General features: G+C 48.5%; 1 protein-coding gene across 1 annotated transcript in view; it reads left to right on the top strand.

The window, feature by feature from the left end:
- TRAF3 (TNF receptor associated factor 3) overlaps nt 1–24,270 on the top strand; it is a 112,305-nt gene that overhangs the window by 70,018 nt on the left and 18,017 nt on the right. Inside the window, exons 3-6 of the mRNA XM_086362818.1 lie at nt 15,756–16,001; nt 17,607–17,658; nt 20,558–20,662; nt 21,267–21,434. Of these exons, the coding sequence (XP_086218944.1) occupies nt 15,757–16,001; nt 17,607–17,658; nt 20,558–20,662; nt 21,267–21,434 (570 nt within the window). The 5' untranslated portion in view covers nt 15,756. The remainder of the gene's footprint in view (nt 1–15,755; nt 16,002–17,606; nt 17,659–20,557; nt 20,663–21,266; nt 21,435–24,270) is intronic.

Here is a 24,270-nt window from a genome sequence, read left to right as displayed (position 1 = left end):
ACTGAGCGACTGAACTGAACTGAACTGATTGGTAATTCTGTGTTTAACTTTTTGAGAAACTGAAAATGTTTTCCACAAAAAACTAATCCATTTTGTTTCCACCAGCAGTATATGAAGATTTCAGTTTCTCTGCATCATCAACAATACTTGTTGTTTTACCTTGTTAAAAAAAAAATCATAGCCATCCTGGTGGGTGTGAAGTGATAACTCACTGTGGTTTTGATTGGTAATTCCCTAGTGACTAATGGTGTTGAAGATCTCTTCATGTGCTTATTGGCTGTCTCTGTGTTTTTCTTGGAGAAATGTTTATGCACATCCTTTGCCCGTTTTTTAGTTGAGTTGTTCGTCTCCTGGTTGTTGAGCTGTAAGAGCTCTTCGTATGTTCTGGGTGTTAGACTCTGACCGGATACACGGTTTGCAGATCTTGTTGTTGTTCTTTGTTCAGTCACTGCGTTGTCTGACTGTTTGCGGCCCCGTGGTCTGCAGTCCACCGGGTTTCCCCATCCTTCAGTATCTCCCAGAGTTTGCTCATACTCATGTCCATTGAGTGAGTGATGCCACCCAACCATCTCATCCTCTGTTGTCCCCTTCTCTTCCATCCTGAAATCGTTCCCAGCATTAGCGTCTTTTTCAGTGAGTTGGCTCTTTGCATCAGGTGGCCGAAGTATTGGAGCTTCAACTTCAGCATCAGTCCTTCTGATGAATATGCAGGGTTGCTTTCCTTTAAGATAGACTTGTTTGATATCCTTACTGTCCAAGGGACTCTCTTAAGTCTTCTCCAACACTACAGTTCGAAAAGCATCTGTACTTTGGCGCTCAGCCTTCCAAGTCTCACCTCTGTACATGACTACTGGAAAAAACATAGCTTTGACTATACAGACCTTTGTTGGCAAAGTGATGTCTCTGCTTTTTAATAATGCTGTCTAGGTTTGTCATAGCTTTCCTTCCAAGGGGCAAGCATCTTTTAATTTCATGGCTGTAGTCCCCGTCCTTAGTGATTTTGAAGCCCAAGAAAATAAACAGCTCTCCCATTTTTTTGTCTTTTCACATTCTTGGTAGTGTCCTTTTATATACAAAAGTTTTCAAATTTTGTGAGACCAATTTATCTTCTTTTTCGTCATTGCCTGTGCTTTTAGGGTCATATCTAAGAATCCTTTGCCAGATTCCGCATCATGAAAACCTGTCCCTATGTTTTCTTCTAAACTTTATGGTGTTGCATGCGTGCTAAGTCACTTCAGTCATGTCCGACTCTGCGACCATAAGGACTATAGCCTAGGAGGCTACTCTGTCCATGGAGTTCTCCAGGCAAGAATACCAGAGTGGGTTCCATGACCTCCTCCAGTAGACCTTCCTGACCCAGGGATCAAACCTGCATCTCTTACATCTCCTGCATTGGCAGGTGGGTCTTTACCACTGGCGCCACCTGGGAAGCCCTTTACAGCGTGAGTTCTTATATTTTAGTTACTCATCCATTTTAAGTTACTTTGTGTGTCTGGAGTGAGGCAGGGGTCTAAGTTCATTCGTCTCCCTGGATACCCAGTTGTTTCAGAGACTGCTTTTGTCCAACTAAATAGTAGTGACATCCTTGTCAAAAATCGTTTGCCTGTGGACGTATGGATTTGTCTCTGGGCTCCCAGTTCTGTTTTCTATGTGCCGGTCCTTATGCTAGTATTTCACTATTTTGATTACTGTCATTTTGTAGGAAGTTTTGAAGTAGTAAGCTTGAAAAGTCTTTCAACTTTGTTTTGCTTTTTCGATACTGTTTTGACTCTTGCCATTCCATGTGAATTTTTTAAATTTATTTTTTAATTGAAGGATAATTGCTTTACAGAATTTTAGAATCAGATTTCTCACTTCTGTAAAAGGCCACTGGAATTCGGATAGAGATTGCATTGACTCTGTAGATTGCTTCAGGCAATATGTTTGTTATGGGTCTCTAGAGAAAGAGAAGCAATTTGTATGTAAAGAGATAGTTATTCTAAGGAATTGGGGCTCACACAACTATGGAGGCAGGCCAGTCCCAAGATCTACAGTATAAGTTGGCAACTAGAAGAGCCAGTGGCTTAGTTCCAGTCTGAGTCAAAAGGCCTGAAAATCGAGAGGGCTAATGGCGTAGTTCAGTTCACACACTCAGTCATGTCTGACTCTTTGCAACCCCATGGACTGCAGCACACCAGGCTTCCCTGTCTATCACCAACTCCCAGAGCTTGCTCAAACTCTTGTCCATCAAGTCGGTGATGCCATTCAACCATCTCTTCCTCTGTCATCCCCTTCTTCTCCTGTTTTCAGTCTTTCCCAGCATCAGGGTCTTTTCCAATGAGTCAGTTCTTCCCATCTGATGGCCAACGTATTGGAGCTTCAGCTTCAGCATAAGTCCTTCCAGTGAGCATACAGGACTGATTTCCTTTAGGATTGACTCTGATCTCTTTGCAGTCAAAGGGACTCACAAGAGTCTTTCCCAACACTACAGTTCAAAAGCATCAATTCTTCAGCGTTTAGCTTTATGGTCCAGCTCTCACATCCAAAATGACTACTGGAAAAACCAGTAGTTTGGGCTTTGACTAGATGGACCTTTATCGGCAAAGTAATGTCTCTGCTTTTTAATATGCTGTCTAGGTTGGTCATAAGTTTTCTTCTAAGGAGAAAGCATCTTTTAATTTCATGGCTGCAGTCACCATCTACATTGATTTTGTAGCCCACAAAAATAAAGTCTGTCACTGTTTCCATTGTTTCCCCATCTATTTGCCATGAAGTGATGGGAACAGATGCCATGATCTTAGTTTTCTGAATGTTGAGTTTTAAGCCAACTTTTTCACTCTCCTGTTTCACTTTCATCAAGAGGCTCTTCAGTTCCTCTTTGCTTTCTGCCATAAGGGTGGTATCATCTGCATATCTGAGGTTATTGATATTTCTCCCAGCAATCTTGATTCCAGCTTGTGCTTCATCTAGCCTGGCATTTCGCATGATGTTCTCTGCATGTAAGTTAAATAAGCAGGGTGACGATATATAGCCTTGATGTACTCCTTTCCCGATTTGGAACCAGTCCATTGTTCCAAGTCCAGTTCTAACTGTTACTTATTGTCCTGCATGCAGATTTCTCAGGAGGCAGGTCAGGTGGTCTGGTATTCCTATCTCTTGAAGAATTTTCCACAGTTTATTGTGATCCACACAGTCAAAGGCTTTGGTATAATCAATAAAGCAGAAGTAGATGTTTTTCTGGAAATCTCTTGCTTTTTCTGTGGTTCAGCAGATGTCGGCAATTTGATCTCTGGTTCCTCTGCCTTTTCTAAGTTCAACTGGAACATCCGGAAGTTCACGGTTCATGTTCTGTTGAAGCCTGGCTTGGAGAATTTTGAGCATTACTTTGCTAGCGTGTGAGATGAGTACAATTGTGCGGTGGTTTGAACATTGTTTGGCACTGCCTTTCTTTGAGATTGGAATGAAAACTGATATTTTCCAGTCCTGTTGCCACTGCTGAGTTTTCCAAATTTGCTGGCATATTGAGTGCAGCACTTTCACAGCATCATCTTTTAGGATTTGATTCCATCACCCCCACTAGCTTTATTCATAGTGATGCTTCCTAAGGCCCACTTGACTTTGCATTCCAGGATGTCTGGCTCTAGATGAGTGATCTCACCATCATGGTTATCTGGGTCATGAAGATCTTTTTTGTATAGTTCTTCTGTGTATTCTTGCCACCTCTTCTTAATACCTTCTGCTTCTGTTAGGTCCATACTTTTTCTGCCTTTATTGTGCCCATCTTTGCATGAAACATTCCCTTTCATCAAAAGGGACAAGAAGGGTGTGTTTTCTATCCAAAACCCAGGCTTCAGATCCAGGAAGAGCTGATATTTCCTTTTCAGTTTGAATGCAGGAAAAAAAGCCAGTGTGTCAATTTGAAGACAGGCACAAAGACTCCTCCTTACTTGGGGAAAGGGCAGACTTTTTTGTTCCATTTAGGTATTTGATTGAATGAGGCTCACCCACATTAGGGAGGGCAGTCTGCTTTATTCAGTCTACCTATTTAAATGTTAATCTCATCCAACACCCTCACAGGAACACCTAGAATAATATTTGATCAGCCATCTAGGCACCTTGTGACCCCAACAAGTTCACACATAAAATTAACCATCAGAAGCAGTATTGCGATCATAATATTATCTTCCAGTCCATGTACATAGATTTGTTTTGGAGCAGACACATACCTTACCGTTTAATAGTGTGTTCTTTCTTTCAGCAATTGTGAACAAATTGTTCACATATTGGTTAAATTTATTCCTAGGTAATTGATTCTTCTGGATGCTATTATAAATGGAGTTGGTTTCTAAATCAGTTTGTTGCTGTTGTGTAGAAACAGAAATGATGTTTCTTTGTTGGCGTTTGTGTCCTGCAACTTTGGTGAATTCTTTTATTAGTTCTGGTTACTTTCTTGTGAAGTCTTTGGGGTTTTCTATCCATAGGATCATACCGTCTGTGAATAGGGCTGGTTTTCTTTCTTTTTTTCTAATTTGGATGCCTTTCATTTCTTTTTCTTGCCTAATTGCTCTGGATAGAATTTCCATATAATACTGGGTAACAGTGGTGAAAGCTTGCATCCTTCCCTTCTTCCTGATCTTTCACCATTAAATGTGGGTTTTTCACAAATCCCTTTTATCCTTTATCACGTAAAGGAAAAGTGAAGATGCAAGTATTGATTGCTCAGTTGTATCCGACTCTTTGTGGCCCCGTGAACTGTAGCCTCAAGAAGGCGATGACACCCCACTCCAGTACTCTTGCCTGGAGAATCCCATGGATGGAAGAGCCTGGAAGGCTGCAGTCCACGGGGTTGCTGAGGGTCGGACACGACTGAGCGACTTCACTTTCACTTTTCACTTTCATGCATTGGAGAAGGAAATGGCAACTCACTCCAGTCTTCTTGCCTGAGAATCCCAGGGACAGGGGAGCCTGATGGGCTGCCGTCTATGGGGTTGCACAGAGTTGGACATAACTGAAGTGACTTAGCAGCAGCAGCAGCAGCAGCAGAACTGTAGCCTGCCAGGCTCCTCTGTCCATGGAATTCTCCAGCCATTCCCTTCTCCAGGGTATCTTCCTGACTCAGGGATTGAAACCGGGTCTCCTGCATTGCAGATGGATTCTTTTATCATCTGAGCTACCAGGGAAGCCCCATATCAAGGAAGTTCCCTCTTGTTCCTAGTTTCTAAGGATTTTTTTAATGAAAGGGTATTTAATTTTGTCCACTTGTTTTTCTACACCAGTTGAGATGATCATGTGTATTTTACCCTTGTTCTGTTACTGGGTATATTACATTGATTGATTTTCTTATACTGAACCACTCTTAACCTTCCTGGGACAAATTCCACTTGATCATGGTGTAGAATACATTTAATGTGCTTTAGGGCTTAGTTTTCTAGTATTTTGTCGAGTCTTCATTTTTGAAACATGGTATTTTGGGGGGGGCGGGGACAGAGGGTTCTTAGTTGATATTTTTTTCTTTCAGCCATTCAAAAATATTATCCTATTGTCTTCTGTCCTCCATTGTTTCTGATGAGAGGTCAACTGTTAATCTTCTTGAGGAAATCCTTTTATGTAAGGAGTCACTTCTCTTGCTGCTTTCAGAATTTTCCTTCTTTCCTCCAGCAGTTCAACAATAATGTGTATTAGTATAGATGAGTTTAACTTGCATAGAGTTTGTTGAGTTTCCTGAATGTGCAAATTAATACTTTTCATCAAAAATAGGAAATTCTTGTCCATTATCTTTTAAAATATTCTTTTCACCTTTTCTCTCCCTCCTCTCCTTTCTAGGACTCCCAGGATAATGTATATGTTGGAATGATTGATAGTGCCCCATAGGTCTCTAAGCTCTTTGCATTTTTCTTTATTATTTTTCTTTATTACTTTTTCCTTCTGTTACTTAGACTGGATAAACTCGATTGTCTTATCTTCAAATCTCAATTGGCCTGTCTTCAAGTTCTCTAATTCTTTCTTCTATCTATTCAGTTCTCCTGTTGAGCCCCTTTATTGAATTTTTCTTTTCCATCATTGTGCTTTTTAACTCCAGGATCTCCATTTGGTTCCTTTAAAACTTTATTGATTTTTATTGATATTTTGTGTTTCATGAGACACTGTTCAGATGGTTCCTTTTGCTTTTCTGGACACGGTTCCCTTTGTCTCTTTGAGCTCATGCACAGCTGTAAGTCTCATGTCTGTGTTTCCTCCTAGACAGTTTCTATTACTTGCCTTTTTTTTTTTTTTTTCCCTGTATGTGGGCCATGCTTCCTTATTTCTTGCCTGACTGACAATTTTTTGTTGAAAATGGACATTTTGAATATTATAATATGGCAAAGATAGAAATGAGATTCTCCCCAGTATTTCTTGCTGCTTGTTTTAGTTACTATTTGCATAATGACTTTTTTGAGCTGATTTTGTAAAGTCCACATGCTTTATCATGAGTAGTCACCGAAGTCTCTGTTCCACCAGTGTAGTAGTCAGCTAAGAATCAGATAGAGATTTTCTATAAGTGCCTGGAACCAAAATTATCTCTGAATCTCTTCCCACAGGGTATACGTGGGCATCAGGGTATGTTTTCAGCACCCAGCCAGGCAGTTGGCAAGTTTGCCTTAGCATTACTTCCTGCTTGTACAGAACCTGAAGATCAGCCAGAGGTGAGAGTTCAGGGTCTTCTTGGATCTCTCCTGAGCGTGCACACAGCCCTGAGCATGTGCATGGCCTTCTGGGATCCTGGTAACACGTTGGAGCTCTTCAGAGCCCTCGTTTCCCAGCATTTCCTGTCAACCTTTTGGTTTGTCTCTCGTTTTCTTCTACCATTACTCGTTGGCCCAGCCAGCAGCGACTAATCCATTTGTCTCTGAGTGTTTTTAGGACAGTCCCCCAGCCCCACCGTGGCTGCCTCAGTGCTGGGAGAGTCCTGAGTCTGATGAGGTCAAGCCGTTTGAGTGGGTCTTCTGGGGAGCCACCAGATAGGTCGTAACTACTCCTGAAACTCTTTGCACGTGAGTGTGTTCCGCTCCACCTGCCCCCGGCATCCAGCCAGTCCCCGTGCTGGGATTGCAGGCTTCTGTCTTCCAGGCCACTGCCTCTTAGGGAGAGGGCCAGGGCTGGGGAAAGCGCTGCAGAGCTCACTGTCCTCTCCGAGATGCAGCAGGTTTCTGTTGATTAAGCATCCCTCTGATTGCTGTAAGCTTTCCGTTTAGGTTTTAGAATTCCACACAGGTTGTTTCTGACAGATCTTGCCATCTTTTTTCTTGCTTTTTTTGAAGGATGAACCTTTGGAGTTATGTACTCAGCCGTCTTCACTGACATCACTCACGTCTGTTCTTAACCTGGCGACCAATTTTGAATTTACCTCATTTATGTCCACCCCACCTGATTTCAGAAAGGAGTTAAGTTGGCTTACAGTGGTGAACAGTATGAGAGATAAATTAATATTCGTGTCCTCCCTGGTTGCTTTTGAAAACTTTGGTCTTGCAGATAGACGTTTTATTTCCTTTGATGATCTTGAGGTTTTCACCCTCCCTGCCACGCAGATGGGCGGGCACCTGAAGCAGGTTCACTCTGGCGGTTCCGCTGCCCAACCTTGTGTGTGGCCTTAGAATGGCACACCCATCGGCGGCCAGGTTGAACAGTGCTCAGTCTCACTGCCGTCTGCCTCTGGGCTTGTTGGGGAAAATTCGCCTCCAGTGACGGTCTTCCTAGATCCGAAACTTCCTTTTCCTCAGGACACAGTCAGCGGATAATTGTCTTAAGACTTAAGATACCATCCTGTTGTCTTGGTTGTTTCAGGAGGTGATTAGGTGATTTCAATCAGAAATTAGGTTTGCTTTCAATCAGAACTGGCATCTTACAGTGACCTTGATCGTCGGGGAGTCTGGGATTGGCGGTAAACCTGAGTGGGTTTATTCATCCACCTGTCCTGGTACCAGGGAGGACCGTGGGCCAGCTGAGGCCCACATCTGCCATCTCACCGACAGAGCAGGGCGTGGGCTTGCCCCCTGGGCCCTGCTCGGGGTCCATGTAATTTCTTTTTTAAACGAGTTCTTGTTTAGGTAGAATATTTCCCTTGAGTAATGTGAGTCTGTTTGACATAGTTGGTGGCTCATTATTTGAGCAGAACACCCTTCTTTTGGGAATGATTCTGTGATAGAAGTAGAACTGCTTTCAGTTTGGTTCCCTATATGTTAGGTTGTCCTTTTTCATCAGCATCACCCATAAGCTAATCTGAATCTTTTTAAAAGGCCAAGAGGTACAGATAAAGATATCCTTTAAAAGGATACATTTGACTACATTAAAATTAAGAACTTCACTTCATTAAAATGCAGAAAGTTAAAGTGAAGCCACAACCTAAGGGGAAAACATATACATATAACTAACAAGAGATTAGCAGTCAGAACATATGAATCACCGCTACAAATCAATATTGTAAAAGACCAATAACCCAATTAAAAAATTCAGACACAGTCAGGCATTTCAACAGAAGGAAAAGCACAAATGGCCAGTGAGCACATGAAAATATGCTAAACCTATTTAATTATCAGAGTAAGGAAGAAAAGGGACCCTCGTACCTGCTAGATTGGTGGAAATTAAGCTGTCCAATGGTGCCCAGCGTTGGTAAGAGGGTGGGTTAGCGAAGCTTGTGAACTGGCCATGCCAACACCCTGCAAACCAGCCGTTCCTGTGAACTCTAGATGTGAAGCTCAGGGCAGGAGTTGGCAAATTCTCTAAAGGCCGAGAGGTAAATATCCTAGGCTTTGTGGGTAATGTGCACGGTCATGTCACGTAGTTGCCTTGGTTTCATTTGTTTGTTTGACTCTTTAAGAATAAGTGTTTTAAGCTTGAGAGCCAAACAGAAACCGGCGACTGACCATATATAACCCACAGCTTACAGTTTGCTTAACCCTAGTCTCGTGATCAAGAGTGTGTACCCTAGAGAAAGTTCCCCAGGACAGATGCTCCAGAATGTTCAGAACAGAGTGTCCATGCCAGCAGAAAGCAGTGTGATAAAAAGATAGGTAAGTACACTGTGGAGTATTACACTGTAGTAAAACATGAATGACCTCTGTCTACTACACACAGCACACGTGGCATAACATTGATACAACACTGATTGCAGAGGCCTGTATATGGTATATCATTTTTATGAGGTTAAAAAGAGGCAAAAATGTTTTAAGAAGAAAAATGTGTGACAGTACGAGAACTGTAGTTGCAAAGTTGAGGCTGACATGGACTTGGAGCAAGGCAGGGGATGGCTGAGGTGGGGCGTGCTGGGCGATGGTGACTGTCACATGGGTGCTGGGTGTTGGGGTTTGTTGTTGCTGTATTCCTATTCTCACCTTGCATGGACATCGCCCAGCATCATTTTTATGTGTCTGGAAAAGACAGAGGAACCAGAGATCAAATTGCCAACATCCACTGGATCGTCAAAAAAGCAAGAGAGTTCCAGAAAAACATCTATTTCTGCTTTATTGACTATGCCAAAGCCTTTGACTGTGTGGATCACAATAAACTGTGGAAAATTCTGAAAGAGATGGGAATACCAGACCATGTGACCTGCCTCTTGAGAAACCTATATGCAGGTCAGGAAACAACAGTTAGAACTGGACATGGAACAACAAACTGGTTCCAAATAGAAAAAGGAGTACGTCAAGGCTGTATATTGTCACCCTGCTTATTTAACTTATATGCAGAGTACATCATGAGAAACGCTGGGCTGGAAGAAGCACAAACTGGAATCAAGATTGCTGGGAGAAATATCAATAACCTCAGATATGCAGATGACACCACCCTTATGGCAGAAAGTGAAGAGGAACTAAAAAGCCTCTTGATGAAGGTGAAAGAGGAGAGTGAAAAAGTTGGCTTAAAGCTCAACATTCAGAAAACTAAGATCACAGCATCTGGTCCCATCACTTCATGGGAAATAGATGGGGAAACAGTGGAAACAGTGTCAGACTTTATTTTGGGGGGCTCCAAAATCACTGCAGATGGTGATTGCAGCCATGAAATTAAAAGATGCTTACTCCTTGGAAGGAAAGTTATGACCAACCTAGATAGCATATTCAAAAGCAGAGCCATTACTTTGCCCACAAAGGTCCATCTAGTCAAGGCTATGGTTTTTCCAGTAGTCATGTATGGATGTGAGAATTGGACTGTGAAGAAAGCTGAGCACTGAAGAATTGATGCTTTTGAACTGCGGTGTTGAAGAAGACTCTTGAGAGTCCCTTGGACTGCAAGGAGATCCAACCAGTCCATCCTAAAGGAGATCAGTCCTGGGTGTTCTTTGGAAGGAATGATGCTAAAGCTGAAGCTCCAGTACTTTGGCCACCTCATGCAAAGAGTTGACTCATTGGAAAAGACTGATTCTGGGAGAGATTGGGGGCAGGAGGAGAAGGGGACGACAGAGGATGAGATGGCTGGATGGCATCACCAGCTTGATGGACGTGAGTCTGAGTGAACTCCGGGAGTTGGTGATGGACAGGGAGGCCTGGCGTGCTGCGATTCATGGGGTTGAAAAGAGTTGGACATGACTGAGCGACTGAACTGACTGAACTGAACTGAACACACACTACGTTTTCTTGAAAGGCAGAGAAGGATATCAGCCCGGAAGGACTTAGAGCCCACCCCGCTGTTCTCCGTGAAGCGCACTTTCTGTACCAGAGTTGAACTGGATTGCCCACCTGGGAAGGAGGACGCAGGTGTCCCGAAGCTGTTGGGCAGTGGCTGCCAGCATGGCCTGCCAGAGCCGTGAAGAGACACACTGGGGCACAGCCCTCTCCACTCTGTGGCGGCCGTGAGCTCGCCGGCCCGAGCACACCCTACTCCTTCCCCAGCAACGAGCTGGCGCCCTTGTCTGAAACCAGCTGGCCATAAACGTGAGCATTTCTGTCTGGACTCTTGGTTCTGCTTCATTGACTGTCTGTCTGTCCTTCTTACCAGTACTACAGTATCCTCATTCATCTGTAGTAAGTTTTGAAATAAGGAAGTGTGAGTCTTCCGACTTTGTTCTTCTTTTTCAGGATTATTTTGTCTATTCTGAGTCCCTCATATTTCAATGTGAATTTTAGGTTCAGCTTATTAATTTCTGCAAGAAAAAAAAACCCAGCTAGGATCCAGGTCTGGGTATAGACGGGTCTGTAGGTCAGGCTGAGTGGCAGTGCCACCTTAGCAATGCTGAGTGTTCCGGTCTGTGAGCATGGGGTAGCTTTCCACTTAGGGTAAAAACAATGTTTTATCATTTTCAGAATATATTTTATTCTTTTTGATACTCATAATTGGATTGCTTTCTCAATTTTATTTTTGAATTGTTCACTGCTAGTGTATAGAAATGCTGCTGGGCTTTATATGTTGATATCAAGCTGTGGGAGATGGTGATGGACAGGGAAGCCTGGCGTGCTGCAGGCCATGGGGGTCTCAAAGAGTCGGACATGACTGACTGACTGAACTATTATATCCTGCAGCTTTACTGAACAAGTTTATTAGTTCAGCTTGTTTTTAGTTGATTCCTTAGTATGTTCTATGCACAAGATTATATCATCTGAAAATGGAAATAGTTTTACTTCTTCTTTCCAGTCTGGAAGCTGTTTATTTCTTATTTTTCTTGCCTAATTGCTGAGCAAGGGCTTTTTGACAAGGCATTAAGCTGTCCAGAGTGAGGAAGCAGCTGATGCCCGTGGACTCCCCGACCCAGCGGGAGGAGAGTGTGTCTTCTGGGTGCAGTGCTGCAGTTTACAGGGGATCCTGCATGCAATGCCTCAGTGATGCCTGAAAATGCCAGAGAATCGGGGGCGCCATCTGCTTTTCATGGGAAAAGAAAAACAGGATAAAAGCTGTGCCCGAGGACTTGCCTCAGGGCAGGAGCGCCAGGCCTGCCCTCCCAGCCAGGCCACTCGCAGCTGGACGCCCTGCCTATCTGACCCCCAGAGCCCCCAGGACCTGGCCACCCGCCACACCCACCCAGCTGTGCTGCATCTGTGTGTGTCTGCCTTGCCCTCCGCTAGAGGTGGGATCATCCTGCCCCAAGTCCCGCTCGGGAAGCCCCATCTCCCCAACATGGGGTGTAAGCCTCCCAGCCTGAGGATCCGCAGCCCCTGTAAGCTCTCAGGGGATGCTTCCCGCTCCTGCCGCCATTACCCCTGCTGACCCTGGAGTGCCCCCCTTCCTCAGGACTCCCGCAGAGCTCCCGAGGGGCAGGGACAGTCTCCCTCACCACCTTTCCCTGACAAGCAAGGCAGAGTGCCATGTACGCTGGAGGTACCTGGTTATCTGCTGAGATGAAATGTGGTTGGTTCGGCAACCCCTGCAGAGCCACTCACCTGAGAAGGCCTCTCCCGCCTGATGGGAGGCCAGTGGGTATGCCCTCCCACGTTGCACGGCCGAGCCGACTGGCGGCTCTTCAGGAGACGAACACCCGTGGGAGAACCTGAGACTTGCTCACGCACGGCTAGCAGTGCCTTCCAGAAAACACGGCTGAGGCTGAAACAAAGTCAGAGCTTCAGCGTTGGAGCAAAACTGGCTGTTGTCCTCTAAAACAATGTTTGTTTAACAGTTTACTAACCATTGGAGGAAGTATAAAGTGGGCAACCCTTTTAGAAAGATGTTGGGCAATGATTCTATATGGACATGAGTCTGAGCAAACTCAGGGAGTTGGTGAAGGACAGGGAAGCCTGGCGTGCTGCAGTTCATGGGGTCGCAAAGAGTCGGACACAACTTGGCTACTGAATAACAATATATTTTAAAACGGACGTGATCTTTGACCCAGCGGCCATGTTGCTGTGTGCTTGCCTAAGTGTGCAGAGATGTGTTCAGGAGTGTTCTCTGCAGGTCGTTTATAATATCAGCTGAAACCAGCCTCATTGTCCGTGAGCAGAACTAGAGAACCCCACGTGGCATGCCGTGTGGCCTTCCCCGTGATACGGTGCCTGTTCACAGGCCGCTGTGGAGAAATGCCCGGGATGCGGTTGGTGATGCAGGAGAGCCGTAGGTTAGTTTGCATGTGTTGCACACGCAGTGTGGTTTGTGTGGAGGAAGGAGGAGATGCGTTCCCTCCACGTATGTGTGCTGATCCTAGGTGTCTGCACACTCGCACGGAGACCAGCAGAGCATCCGCCTCTGGGCCTCATTGTCTTCTCTGCGAGTGTCTACTCTCATAGAGAAATCTTCCTGAGGCCCTTCCCCAGCATCGGGCATAGCCACTTAGATTCTAGTCTTACATTTAAAGTGTATGACGCCACGTATAAATGTCACAAATTAACCAAACCTAAATGGAACTGGCTTAAACAGTTACTTTGACATATTCTTTGTTTAGATTTCAAATTGAAGTATCATTCACATACCATAGAGTCCACCCCCTTTAAAGCGTACGGCTCACTGGTTTTTAGTCTCTTCACAGAATGTGCGGTCACCTCTGTGCCCAGTTCCAGAACCCTCGGGTCACCCAGGAAGCCCCGTTCCCGTTAATAGGTGCGCCCACCCCTGCCGACTGAGCACCTGCTCTGGGGCTCTGGGATTTGCCTGTCCTGGGTGCATCGTGTTCAGATCATCTTCTCTGACCTCACTTGCGAGTATTCAGGGAGGGCTGATGCTTTTCCTGTCTGTCCTGCCCAGGTGCTTCTTTCCCTCCATCCCTGGAAGCTCGTTATCCAGCCAGCAGCTCAGCTCAGGAATGGACCGTGCATGGGGCGGGACGGGGGCCTTGGGCGGGGTTTCGAGCAGCCCTTGGGGTGTGTTCCCGGTCAGCACCCCACATTCCAGGGGAGTCCTGACAGGCCTGTGCTCTGCCTTTCAGGACAGGCTGCAGGGAGGTTCTCCTCATGTGCTTGCGATTCTTGGCGTGTGCTCACTTGTCTTAGGCAGCCGGTAAAAACCGAGGAGCCAACCCTGCGTTCTTCACGTGTCTGCAGAGGCCGTGTGACCCACACCTGTTACACGCAAACAAGCAGTGACTGTTTGTCTGAGCTTCATCCTGAGTTGTCTCTTATGTTTGAAGTAGGAATTCACAGCCAAAGAATCAAACATGTCTCACTGAAAACTGTTTACTTATGGAACACACGTTCCTCACGCATTACAGGATAACACACTGAACCACAGTTGCAAGTAGCGTCTGATCTAAGCGCAGGTTTTCAAGGCATGAAGCTATGAGATTAGTTCTGAAAAATGAAGTTTTCTTTTTTCTGACTTCACAGAAACACAGTTTGCTATGAGTGGCTCAGACCTCACCTTTCCCTCTGTTAACTCAGCAGATGTGTAATGAGAATCTTTTACCTCAGGCCCTAGTGATTCCAGGTGCCCAGGGTCTGTTCAACAAAGCAGATCCAAACCCACGCCCTGCCTCAGGGAGTGAGGCAGTAAGTAAACCACAAGCAGCAGGCTTGGGAGGATGGACCGCGGGGGTGGGCCTTGAGTGGGCTGACCAGGGTGGGCTCCGTGAAAAGGCGGGAGGGGTGTGGAGAGGAGGGCGGCGGAGCTGGGGTCAGCATCTGCAGGAGGACGGGCAGGCGACCCGTGGCAACAGCCTGACTCCTGGTTGATCCGTTTCCCAGACAGGCACCTTCCCGTTTAGTGTCTTGACAAACAGGATACTAATCAGTGATGGTGAGCAAAGGGTTGCTGGGGGTCACTTTGAAATCTTTTTTTTTTTTGGTGTCACTAATAGATGCCACAGGAGGCTCCTGCGCTTAGCACAGTAGTGTACTGTTTTGTTAAAAGTAACCCCCGTGTGGCTGGAACACGGGTCATCTTCCTGTCATGGGCACTGCCTCCTGCGTGGTTCCTGCTCGTCCCGGCCACGGGCGCACCTCCCTTCGGCCCTGTCCAGGGGCGGGAAGAGGCAGCGTGAGGAGTGAGCCTTGGGCAGCGCGGCCTCTGCCCCCGGCCCACCAGGTCCCCTGGGGCCGGGGGTGCAGTGTGCCCCATTCCCACAGAACCCGAGTCCGGCCTGGCCTGGCTGGTGGGGAGCCTCGGTCTGCGGGGGGCGGTGGACACCCAGCGCCTCATAAGGAGAAGGCATTTGGGGAGCCTCGGGCTGAGGCGGGGGTGGACACCCAGCACGTCATAAGGAGAAGGCATTTGGGGAGCCTCGGGCTGAGCAGGGAGGGGTGCCCAGCACCTCATGAGAAGGATTTGGGGAGCCTCGGGCTGAGGGGGGGCGCCCAGCGCCTCATGAGAAGGATTTGGGGAGCCTCGGGCTGAGGGGGGGGCGCCCAGCACCTCATAAGGAGAAGGCATTTGGGCCTTAGTTGTGTCAGTAGCAGAAGTAGAAGGATTGAGTAGGAGCATAGCTGGTCTTGAGAGACCCAGTGAGTTTTGAAAGGAGCTCTGTTGTGTCTCCAGGCGCCTTCTACTTTGCTGGGACAGGGCCTCGCAGGTGGGGACTGGCCATGTGTCACTGTGCGGTTGGCCAGGCCCAGCATCCCTGCCGGCATCCAGTCCTGGGCACCGGGTCCCGCACACCCAGGGCGGGTCCGAGGCTGCAGGGCGGGCTCGAGAAGGGGGCCGGGCAGCCCGCCCAAGGGAAGTGGTTGCTGGGTGACAGGAGCCGCACCGTCAGAACGGTCCGGTCCATAGAATCCGAAGTGACGCAGAGCATCATCTGCATTTTAAATTGAAGAGCCTTAACAATGCAATCTGCGCCTCGCAGCAGGCCCCGGGCGGAGACCTGGGTGCTGGAGGCTGGAAGCCCGCGGGGAGCCCTGGCCGGCTGCCGGCCCCCCGCCACGTCCCTGCTCTGATGGACCCCCTTCTCCTAGGATGGAGCCCAGTAAGAAGCTGGACGCGGCCGGCGCCCTGCCTGCCAACCCCCCGCTGAAGCTGCACCCCGAGCGCGGAGCCGGGCCGGCTGTGCTGGTCCCCGAGCAGGGTGGCTACAAGGAGCGCTTCGTCAAGGCCGTGGAGGACAAGTACAAGTGCGAGAAGTGCCGCCTGGTGCTCTGCAGCCCCAAGCAGACGGAGTGCGGGCACCGCTTCTGCGAGACCTGCATGGGCGCCCTGCTCAGGTGCGTCTGGCTGGAGGGCCTGGGTCCGGCTGCAGACTTGGGGCGCCCCCCCAACTCCCCCGCAAGGTCTTTCCCCTGGGGCCCCTGTCCCCTGTCTGCCTGGCCCAGTTTTGCTGGAGGCGCTCACGTTCTGGGGAGGAGCCACCCCGTCCACCAACGATGGTGGGGCCCTTCAGGGCGATCCCCCAGGATAGGGGATGTGCAGCCGGTTCGGGATGTGGGGGGTAGGTCCTCGGTAAGGACAGGACGCCCTGGAGCTGAGTGTCAGGGAGTCCGCAGCAGCCCTCGCGGGCATGTCGTTGTGAATTAACGCGTTCAAAGCCCCCAGCGTCAGGGAGGCTGGAGTTGTATAGCAGAGCGTGCTGGTTCATCCCGCAGGTTTCACCCGGCGGGGTGCTGAGCACTGTGCTCAGCCTGGGCCCCCACCGGCGGGTGGGAACCGGGAAGGCTGCCCTGGCTCGTCCAGCCCTCCGCTGGGAGCAGCCTCCCTCCCCAGGGCTCCCTCTGGGGACTTGCGGCTGAGCTCTCGTCCTCTCCCCCCAGACTGAGGACTCAGCTCTGGAACGGAGTTTAGTGGCGCAGCCCCAGGGCGCCTGCTTTCCCTGTTGGGGCACCGTGGGCCGGGGGCGGGGTCTCTTCCAGTCTCTGCCCTCCTCTGCTCCTGGCACTCCTCCTGCTCCGGCCTTCGGCAGGTGTCAGGGGATCCCGCCCAGGCGCCCTGGGCTCTAAGGGTGCTCAGAAAGTCCCATGATTAAAACAGGTGAGCACAGGCTCCATGCTGGTGAAGTCTGGATGAGCGAGCTATCATTTTAAAGCCTGTTAATGTCCCTGCCCCCAACCCTCAGGTCTCCCACCCTCTCCCCAGGGCCCCCCTGCCCACCTGCCTGCTGCTCCCGGATCCCCCACAGTGCCCCTGGCCTGGATGCCAGGTGCTCTCAGGCTGTCGAGGGCAGGGGCCCTGGAAGGAAGGAGCACTCAAAATTAGTTTTTTATTTTTAATCTCTCGGAGGTGGTTTCCAGCACAGGATGGGGGTGAGACTCAAGTCCAAAAAAGGGCAGCTAGGGAGCAGTGGCTCGTGTCCTGAGTTTGGGGACAAGAATCATGTAGGAGACTCGTGGTCTCTGTAGACAGGCTCAGCTTTCGATTCCCATGGGATTCAAGTCCGTGGAATTCCATCAGCCTTTCAGCGGCTGTGAAGGAGACAGCCTGTGGATCCAGCACTTTCTGTGCTGGTAAGGCAGCACTGTTCAGAGGCCCTCCGGGGAGCTGGGGACACTCACGCCACAGAGCCCCTCCGCGCGGAGCTGCTTTTGGTTTCTGAAATGAAATTTCACTTTTAATTGAAAGGGACTTTCCAAGAGGGACTGATCTAAGCTGCTCTGCTGAAAAACTTCCTTATGAAAAATCACTACTAAAAAAGAATCTTAGCCCTTTTCTCCCACTTAAACCGTATTTAAACCAAACTTACCCTGGCATCCTGAAGCCCTGGTGCTCTGAGCTCTGCACAGCAGACACGACCCCTAAGTGAATGGCTCAGTGTTCCCAGTGGGTTCAGATGAGAAGGTGCTCACCCTCTAACACGTTTACTGTGTCTCTCCCCTCAGCTCCTCCAGCCCAAAATGTACTGCTTGTCAAGAAGTCATCATCAAAGACAAGGTATTCCTGGTTTTTAAAAAGCTGTTTAGTCTCCGTGTTGCTCTGGGTGGTGCCTTCCGCAAGGTTCGCATCTTGCGCGCTGGCTCTGAGTTTCCCTGGCTCTGATGGCTGGCAGAGCAGGGTCGAGGCAGGGGGCTGTAAGCACCCCGGCACACCGGGCAGATACGCTGGGCAGGTGCTTCAGCCCCGAGCCTGCCTCCTCCCCTGGGTCAGTCATGGTTTCACCTCCCAAGACCCCAGGTGGGGGATGTGCACTGTTGTCTCAGGTCCTCCTCCCAGATGGCTGCACTCAGGCTTCAGACGGTGCTGGTCTGCAGACCCCACCGAATGTGCTGTCTCCCGTTCCACGCAGCGCCTGGAAGTCATTAGACACATGCGCTTTCAGCCCTCCCGTCCCCTGCGTGGCTGAGGGTGCCTCAGAGCTTGTGAGGGTCCCGCAGCCCAGCACCCAGGATCCCGGGCCCTTCTCACCCACCATGTGGTCGTCTGCACCCTGCCAAGCCCTCCCAGGCACACTTCTCATTTGAAACCACTCGTTCTTGAAGTACTTAAAAGATCAATAAAAATACGTGGTTCTGATATTTTGATTAATGAACCTAACCATTTTTTAAGTGTAGGCCATTAAATTGTACAGTGAAGTTCTCACTCGGGTTTTCCCGTGGCCTTGCTGTTTGGCAGCACCGGTGCGCGTGGGGACTTGGGGCTTGCTGGTGACGGGGGCCCGAGGGCTGCCAGGATGGGCCCCAGCATCAGCTGCTCCAGGCAGGTCAGAGACAGAATTGTCCGAAATCTGCATACCTGTGCCTCCTCAGCATTTACCTGCCCAGCAGTAGGGAGGGGATTTTTTGTAAGAAAAACAGGTCACTCGGCTCTACCCCTTGTTTTAACACGGCAACCTGTTAGCGATTATCTAACCAATGTAACAAGCTTCCCCAGTGGCTCAGTGGTAAAAAACCCACCTGCCAATACAGGAGACACAATACAGTTCAATCCTTGGGTCAGGAAGATCCCCTGGAGAAGGAAATGGCAACCCACCCCAGTATTCTTGCCTGGGAAATGCCCATGGATAGAGGAGCCTGGTGGGCTGCAGTCCACGGGATCACAAAGAGTCAGACACAACTGAGCGACTAAATAGCAACAGCAAACCAATGTGACTGGGAGAGGAGGTTGAAGCAGTGGGCTGAGGTGAACTTTTTAGTGCCTCATTTCATTATTCAGAGTTGTTACCCCTGTTTTTCAATGGCATTGATAGCTGAAGAACGATTATGGAGTTTGATGAAGACTCGTAAATGAGACTGAATAAGCCAGGGATCCTCATGGGGAAATGTAGGTCTGGTTGGGCCCCGGGAGACTCACCTCAGCCACTGGGCAGGTCACTGAGGCGGGCACCGCCCCAGGGCCTCCGCTTCCCCATCTATAAAATGGGATGGTTGCAGAAATGATACGAGCTCCTTCTCAGCCCTGAAGTTCTGTACTTTTATTGTTCTTAGGTTTTCAATCTATGTTTTTTCCTCCCTAAGTTATGAAGTTATGTTAGTTGCTCAATTGTATCAGACTCTTTGTGACCTTATGGACTGCTGCCCACCAGGCTTCTCTGTCTGCGGAATTCTTCAGGCAAGAATACTGGAGTGGATTGCCATTCCCTTCTCCAGGGGATATTCCCAACCCAGAGATTAAACTTGGGTCTTCCGCATTGCAGGCAGATTCTTTACCATTTGAGCCACTGGGGAACCAAAGTTAAACTCAAGTGATTTAAGAAACTTAGGGAATTCCCTGGTGATCCAGCGATTAAGACTCTGTGCTTCTGCTGACGTGGACCCAGTTCAGTCCCTGGTCAGAAAACTAAGATCCCACAAGCCATGAGGGGCAGCCCAAAGAAAAGAAAATAAACTTAGCAGCACAGAAAGATCATTTTCTGTGATCACATTATTTCTTACTGGTTCAAAATACCTGTTCTGTTGACTTCAACATCTTAAATTATGACCTTTTAAAAAAAGTCATGTTTACCTAAGATTAGATTTGGCTCCAAATTAGTTTATTTTTAACTCTTAGCAGCTGTTGATTCTATTTCTTTACTTTTGGAGTCAAGAAAGAGCTCTCTGGTTTTCTGCTGTTACAGAGCATTAGTGTGTGGGGGTTTCTTAGAAGTGTCTGAGTACTAGGGTGGTGTAGCTTGTGTTGTTAGAAGGACTGAGAGTACTTGCTCTCTAAGGGAAAAAGAAAATTCAAGGAGGGTTTTCATTTTCAAAGGGGGACATTTTCATTGTTGGATTAACTATATCTTTGCAACATGTTTTTAAAAGTTGCTTAAATAGCACGCTAATGCCTTCTTTTTGGTGAAAAATGAGTTAGTTACAAGTGATAATACCCTTCAGAGCAGGAACCAAGATAAATGTTGTATAAACCGTCTGCAGCTCGTTGTCTTTTAGGGTTGATTCTCTGTTCCTCCGGCGAGGATCTAGCAAGGCCTCCCGCTGTAGCGCCCACTCCCACCGCCCCATTCCTCCATGGGACGTTCCGCTCCCAGCAAGGCTGGGGCCTGGCAGTGTCCAGGATCCAATGTGAACTCGGTCCAGGTGTGGGCTCGCCCTGAGAATGTGAGTCCATCTAAAACGCTTGGATGCTCCAGAGTGATCTTCAGTTGTTCAGTACAGCTTGCTTACTCTGGGTTTATCCATGAAAAGCTGGTAGTTAAGGTTGTATCATGTAAACTGTGTCTCTTAGTGGGGATGGCTCCTTCTTTCTGCTCACTTAGACGTTAAAACGGTCCTTAGTGCTTTGTGAGCCCTCTTCAGAGATGTGCTCGTGACTTTTTAGAGTGGTCTTGCCTTGTCTAAAGTAGCAGCATGTGGAGATTAAGAAATCTTAATCCTCTAAAATAGCTGTCTTTCAATTTCAGGTGTTTAAGGATAATTGCTGCAAGAGGGAGATTCTGGCCCTTCAGATATTCTGTCGGAACGAGGGCCGGGGCTGCACGGAGCAGCTGGCCCTGGGGCACCTGCTGGTGAGTGCGGTGAGACGTCCAGAAACAACGGCCCCCGGTCAGCACCGTGGAGCCCCAAGACCACGTCTGCATCTGCCTTTCAGACACAACCAAATAGGAGAGCAGACAGAGCCACTTGGGTGGCAAGTGTTATTTTTATGATATCACAGGCAGAAATGTCAATTGGTTTTTGAGCACCCTACCCTATTTAGAGTAGAAAGAAATCTGAATTGACTGTTAATTATAGAAGGCCCATTTAAACCTCCTCCTTTTTATAACCATAAAATTCCATGTAACTTCTTATGTTTTTTTTTTATTACTGTCATATTTAATCCTGGAAGGATATTTGAATTAGAATAAAACTAAGTCCTTAGCGGATAACCATTTATTTATCCAGGAAGAAAGGTTAATTGACTTAGTTCTTCAAAAGCAATATAGTTTGAGTAATCACTAAATGGAATATGAAATTCAGTATCTCTTGATAGGTTGGTCACTCTTCTCGGTGAGAAACTGGTCTAGCGGCCGATAAGAGACGCTTGCATAGGATTTGACACCCTAGAGGCTGCGGTTGGTATCTCAGCCTGGAGGCCTGCCGGCTGAGAACTCCGGATGGTCTGCCTTCCAGGTGCATTTGAAGAATGACTGCCAGTTTGAGGAGCTCCCGTGTGTCCGTGCCGACTGCAAAGAGAAAGTGCTGAGGAAGGACCTGCGTGACCACGTGGAGAAGGCCTGTAAATACCGCGAGGCCACGTGCAGCCACTGCAAGAGCCAGGTCCCCATGGTCACGCTGCAGGTGCGGTGTCCCCCACCTCCCCTTGGCTCTGTCCAGAGCCCGCTCATCCATAGGATCGCTCGCCCAGTGACTGTCCTCTCAGAAATAAAGAGAAGAGATAGGTGTAACCAGCAACTTTCATCTGACTATTTCAGAGCTAAGCTGTATTTGTTTTGCCCATTTTGATTTACGCAATTAGCATTTTTCATTGCCTTGATCGACTGTCATTTGGGGTGCCAAAAAAAAAAAAAGGTAGAATTTACCACTTGTCCCAGGGAATAGCCTCCTCTTGTCGGATCGCTTAACCATTCTACGGCTCCGAGACAGAACCGTCACTTCAACAGGGTGATTGATCCCACAGCGTTGAAGTACAGCTGTCTCTCTTGGAGAGAGAGGAGAAGTTAACATTTTTTCATGCCTCCCTTGTTTCTGCACGGTTTTATATTGTGCGCATGTTAGAATCAGATCACTTACGTGTAAATTAAAGAGAAACAGATGTTGGGATGAAGGATAAGCTTCCAGAAGAGTCAGTGGTGTGGACAGTGTTGAATATTTGGTTGTTGAGTACATATTTACTACATGCCTACTGTGTGCTGGGCGCTGTTCTAGGGGTTCAGGGTGACCTCATCTTCCAGTGGGAAGAGGTCATAAGTACGACAAAGACGGGAGGAGGGGTGGTGAGGGTGGGCCCCTCCAAGGCCGTCGGGACGATGCAGGAAGAGCATTGGGGCAGGGGGAGCGGCCACGGGCAGCTCTGGCTCCAAGACGGAGCCCACTCAGCAGGTGGATTTCAGGGGCTGCCTCGCACGGGGCAGGGGCGAGGTGGGAAGTTGATGGGAGCAGACCAGAGGTGGGTGTCTGGGCAGCCCTGAGCAAGGGGCAGATGTGGTTGGTCAGCATTACACAGAGCCAGTGGGATTAGCTGGTGGCTTGAGCACAGACTGTGAGTTGAGCGGATGCCCAGCGCTTGTAACTAGAGCAGCAGATGAACCAGAGTGCCCTGTCCAGGTGTGGCTCAGAGGGAGAGAGTGGGCTCTGGGGAGGAGGGAGTGGTCTGGGCCACAGTGTGTGAATAGGTGGTCCTGGCAGCCCAGGCCCTAGAGCGAGTAGAGAGAAGGGCCAGTCAAGGCCTGAGGCCTGGGCGCCCAGTGCTTACAGCCTGCAAAGCAAGGGGGTCATCCAGCGGAGGGGCGGCCAGCCTGGGAGGGCCCCAAGGGGAACGTCCCAGAGGGAGATGTGGGGCGTGGCAGGGCAGGTGGGGGTGGAGCTGGGGCTGGGCAGGGCTTCTGAACCCAGCAGGCCAGTGACTGGTGGGTCAGCAGACAGAGGGGCCCTGGACAGGCAGCCAGGCCTGAGGACCACCAGCTTGTTCCTGGCAGATGTTCAGGAGCACATACTGACCCCATTTAGAAATGGTTGTCTTAGTTTTTCTGTATGAAGTGAGAATAATCACCGTAACCTCCACTTTACCTTCTTTGCTTAACTTTTCTGTGCCTGTGACTTTCTTCCCTCATGAAGTCTGTTTCCTGTATGATTGTTGTTTCTGGTTATTAATAACCTTTAAGTGACCTCCCCTTTGTAAAATAGCAATAGTATTTTTCATAATTGAATAACTTCTTCAGTAATTCAATTTGAGTGAAGGCAACATGTACCCAATGAGCAATCCTCCCGACCTTACACATATTACCATGTTGCTATCAAAGTTATACTTTGCTTCTTGCAAAAATCAATTACCTCTATTTGCAGAATAGAATTCAGAAATTAATTTTCATTTGATAAAGAATTGTAGAGCATGTGAGTGAAGTAGCTTGTCAGTAACCGATTCTGAGCTCAGTCAAGCCTGCGCAGAGGCGGGTTTTGGAACAGCAGCATCGCTGGTGGTGGCTTGAAACGCTGGGGCAGCAGACCCCGAGCTAGTTGCCCAGGACACACAAGAGAGCATATCACAGTCTCACCCCTTCACGCCACCGTCTGGCGGGGGAGACAGCCAGCTGTGTAAATGCCGGTGTGGGAAGGGCCGGTTCACCTGGCCTGACGGGGTCGGTGAGGGCAGTCAAGAGGAAGTGGCATTTGACCTGACGGGGGGTCTTAAATGTGTTGACTGCAGAGAGGAGGCAGGTGCAGAAGCACAGAGCAGTAATTGCAAGTTTGGGGCCTGAGTTGTACAAGGAAACCTTCCTCATAAATCTTCCTACCCTTCAGTGATGGGGGCATCCTGGCGTGTCCTCAGGGTGCTGACCCTGCAGTGCGTCTTGGGGCAGATCTTGCTTTCTGTCCGCCTGTGATCACTGTGGGGAGCATGCTGGTGCCCCCGCTCTGGGCCCCGGGGCCCTGGCGCCAGCAGGCAGCCACACCCGTACTTCCTGCCCCGCCAGGAAAGGGCCCTCATCTTGTCAGTGGTGGCGGAATTCGACTCCCAAGTCTTGTTCTTTCAACTCGCATACAGTCTCGTCCTCTCAGGCCTTAAGTCTATTTTTCAAAAGCACAGTTGTTTAACTTAGGCCTGAAGCCCCAGGTCATCCTGACTTTCCTCCTTGTCCTGCATCCTGTGGTGTGACAAGTACATCAAGTGTTGATAAAAGTAGACTGATACAGCACGGAGACCCTCAGGGTCTTATGAGCAGTTCTTTTCTATCTTTAAACCATGGTATTGGCGTGCCAGGTATTTTTGTGTTTGTGTTTTTAATCTGTTAGCATAAAGCATCAGAAAAAAAATTCTTCCATTTAGCCCAGAGATTATAGAGTATCATTCTCTTTGAACAGTTCTGTTAATTTGTTAAAAGTCAAAGAGTTGTAAAGGGTGGCCAAGGGTCACCTCTTAACTCATTACATCTACAGAGACCCTCTGAGGTCCAGG

This window comes from Bos grunniens, chromosome 21, assembly GCF_055505025.1.
Source record: "Bos grunniens cultivar Pamir isolate PY7600 chromosome 21, Bosgru_T2T1.0, whole genome shotgun sequence".
Lineage (NCBI taxonomy): Eukaryota > Metazoa > Chordata > Mammalia > Artiodactyla > Bovidae > Bos > Bos grunniens.
Note: the sequence above shows the minus strand (reverse complement) of the source record. Positions and strands in the feature narration are given on the sequence as shown.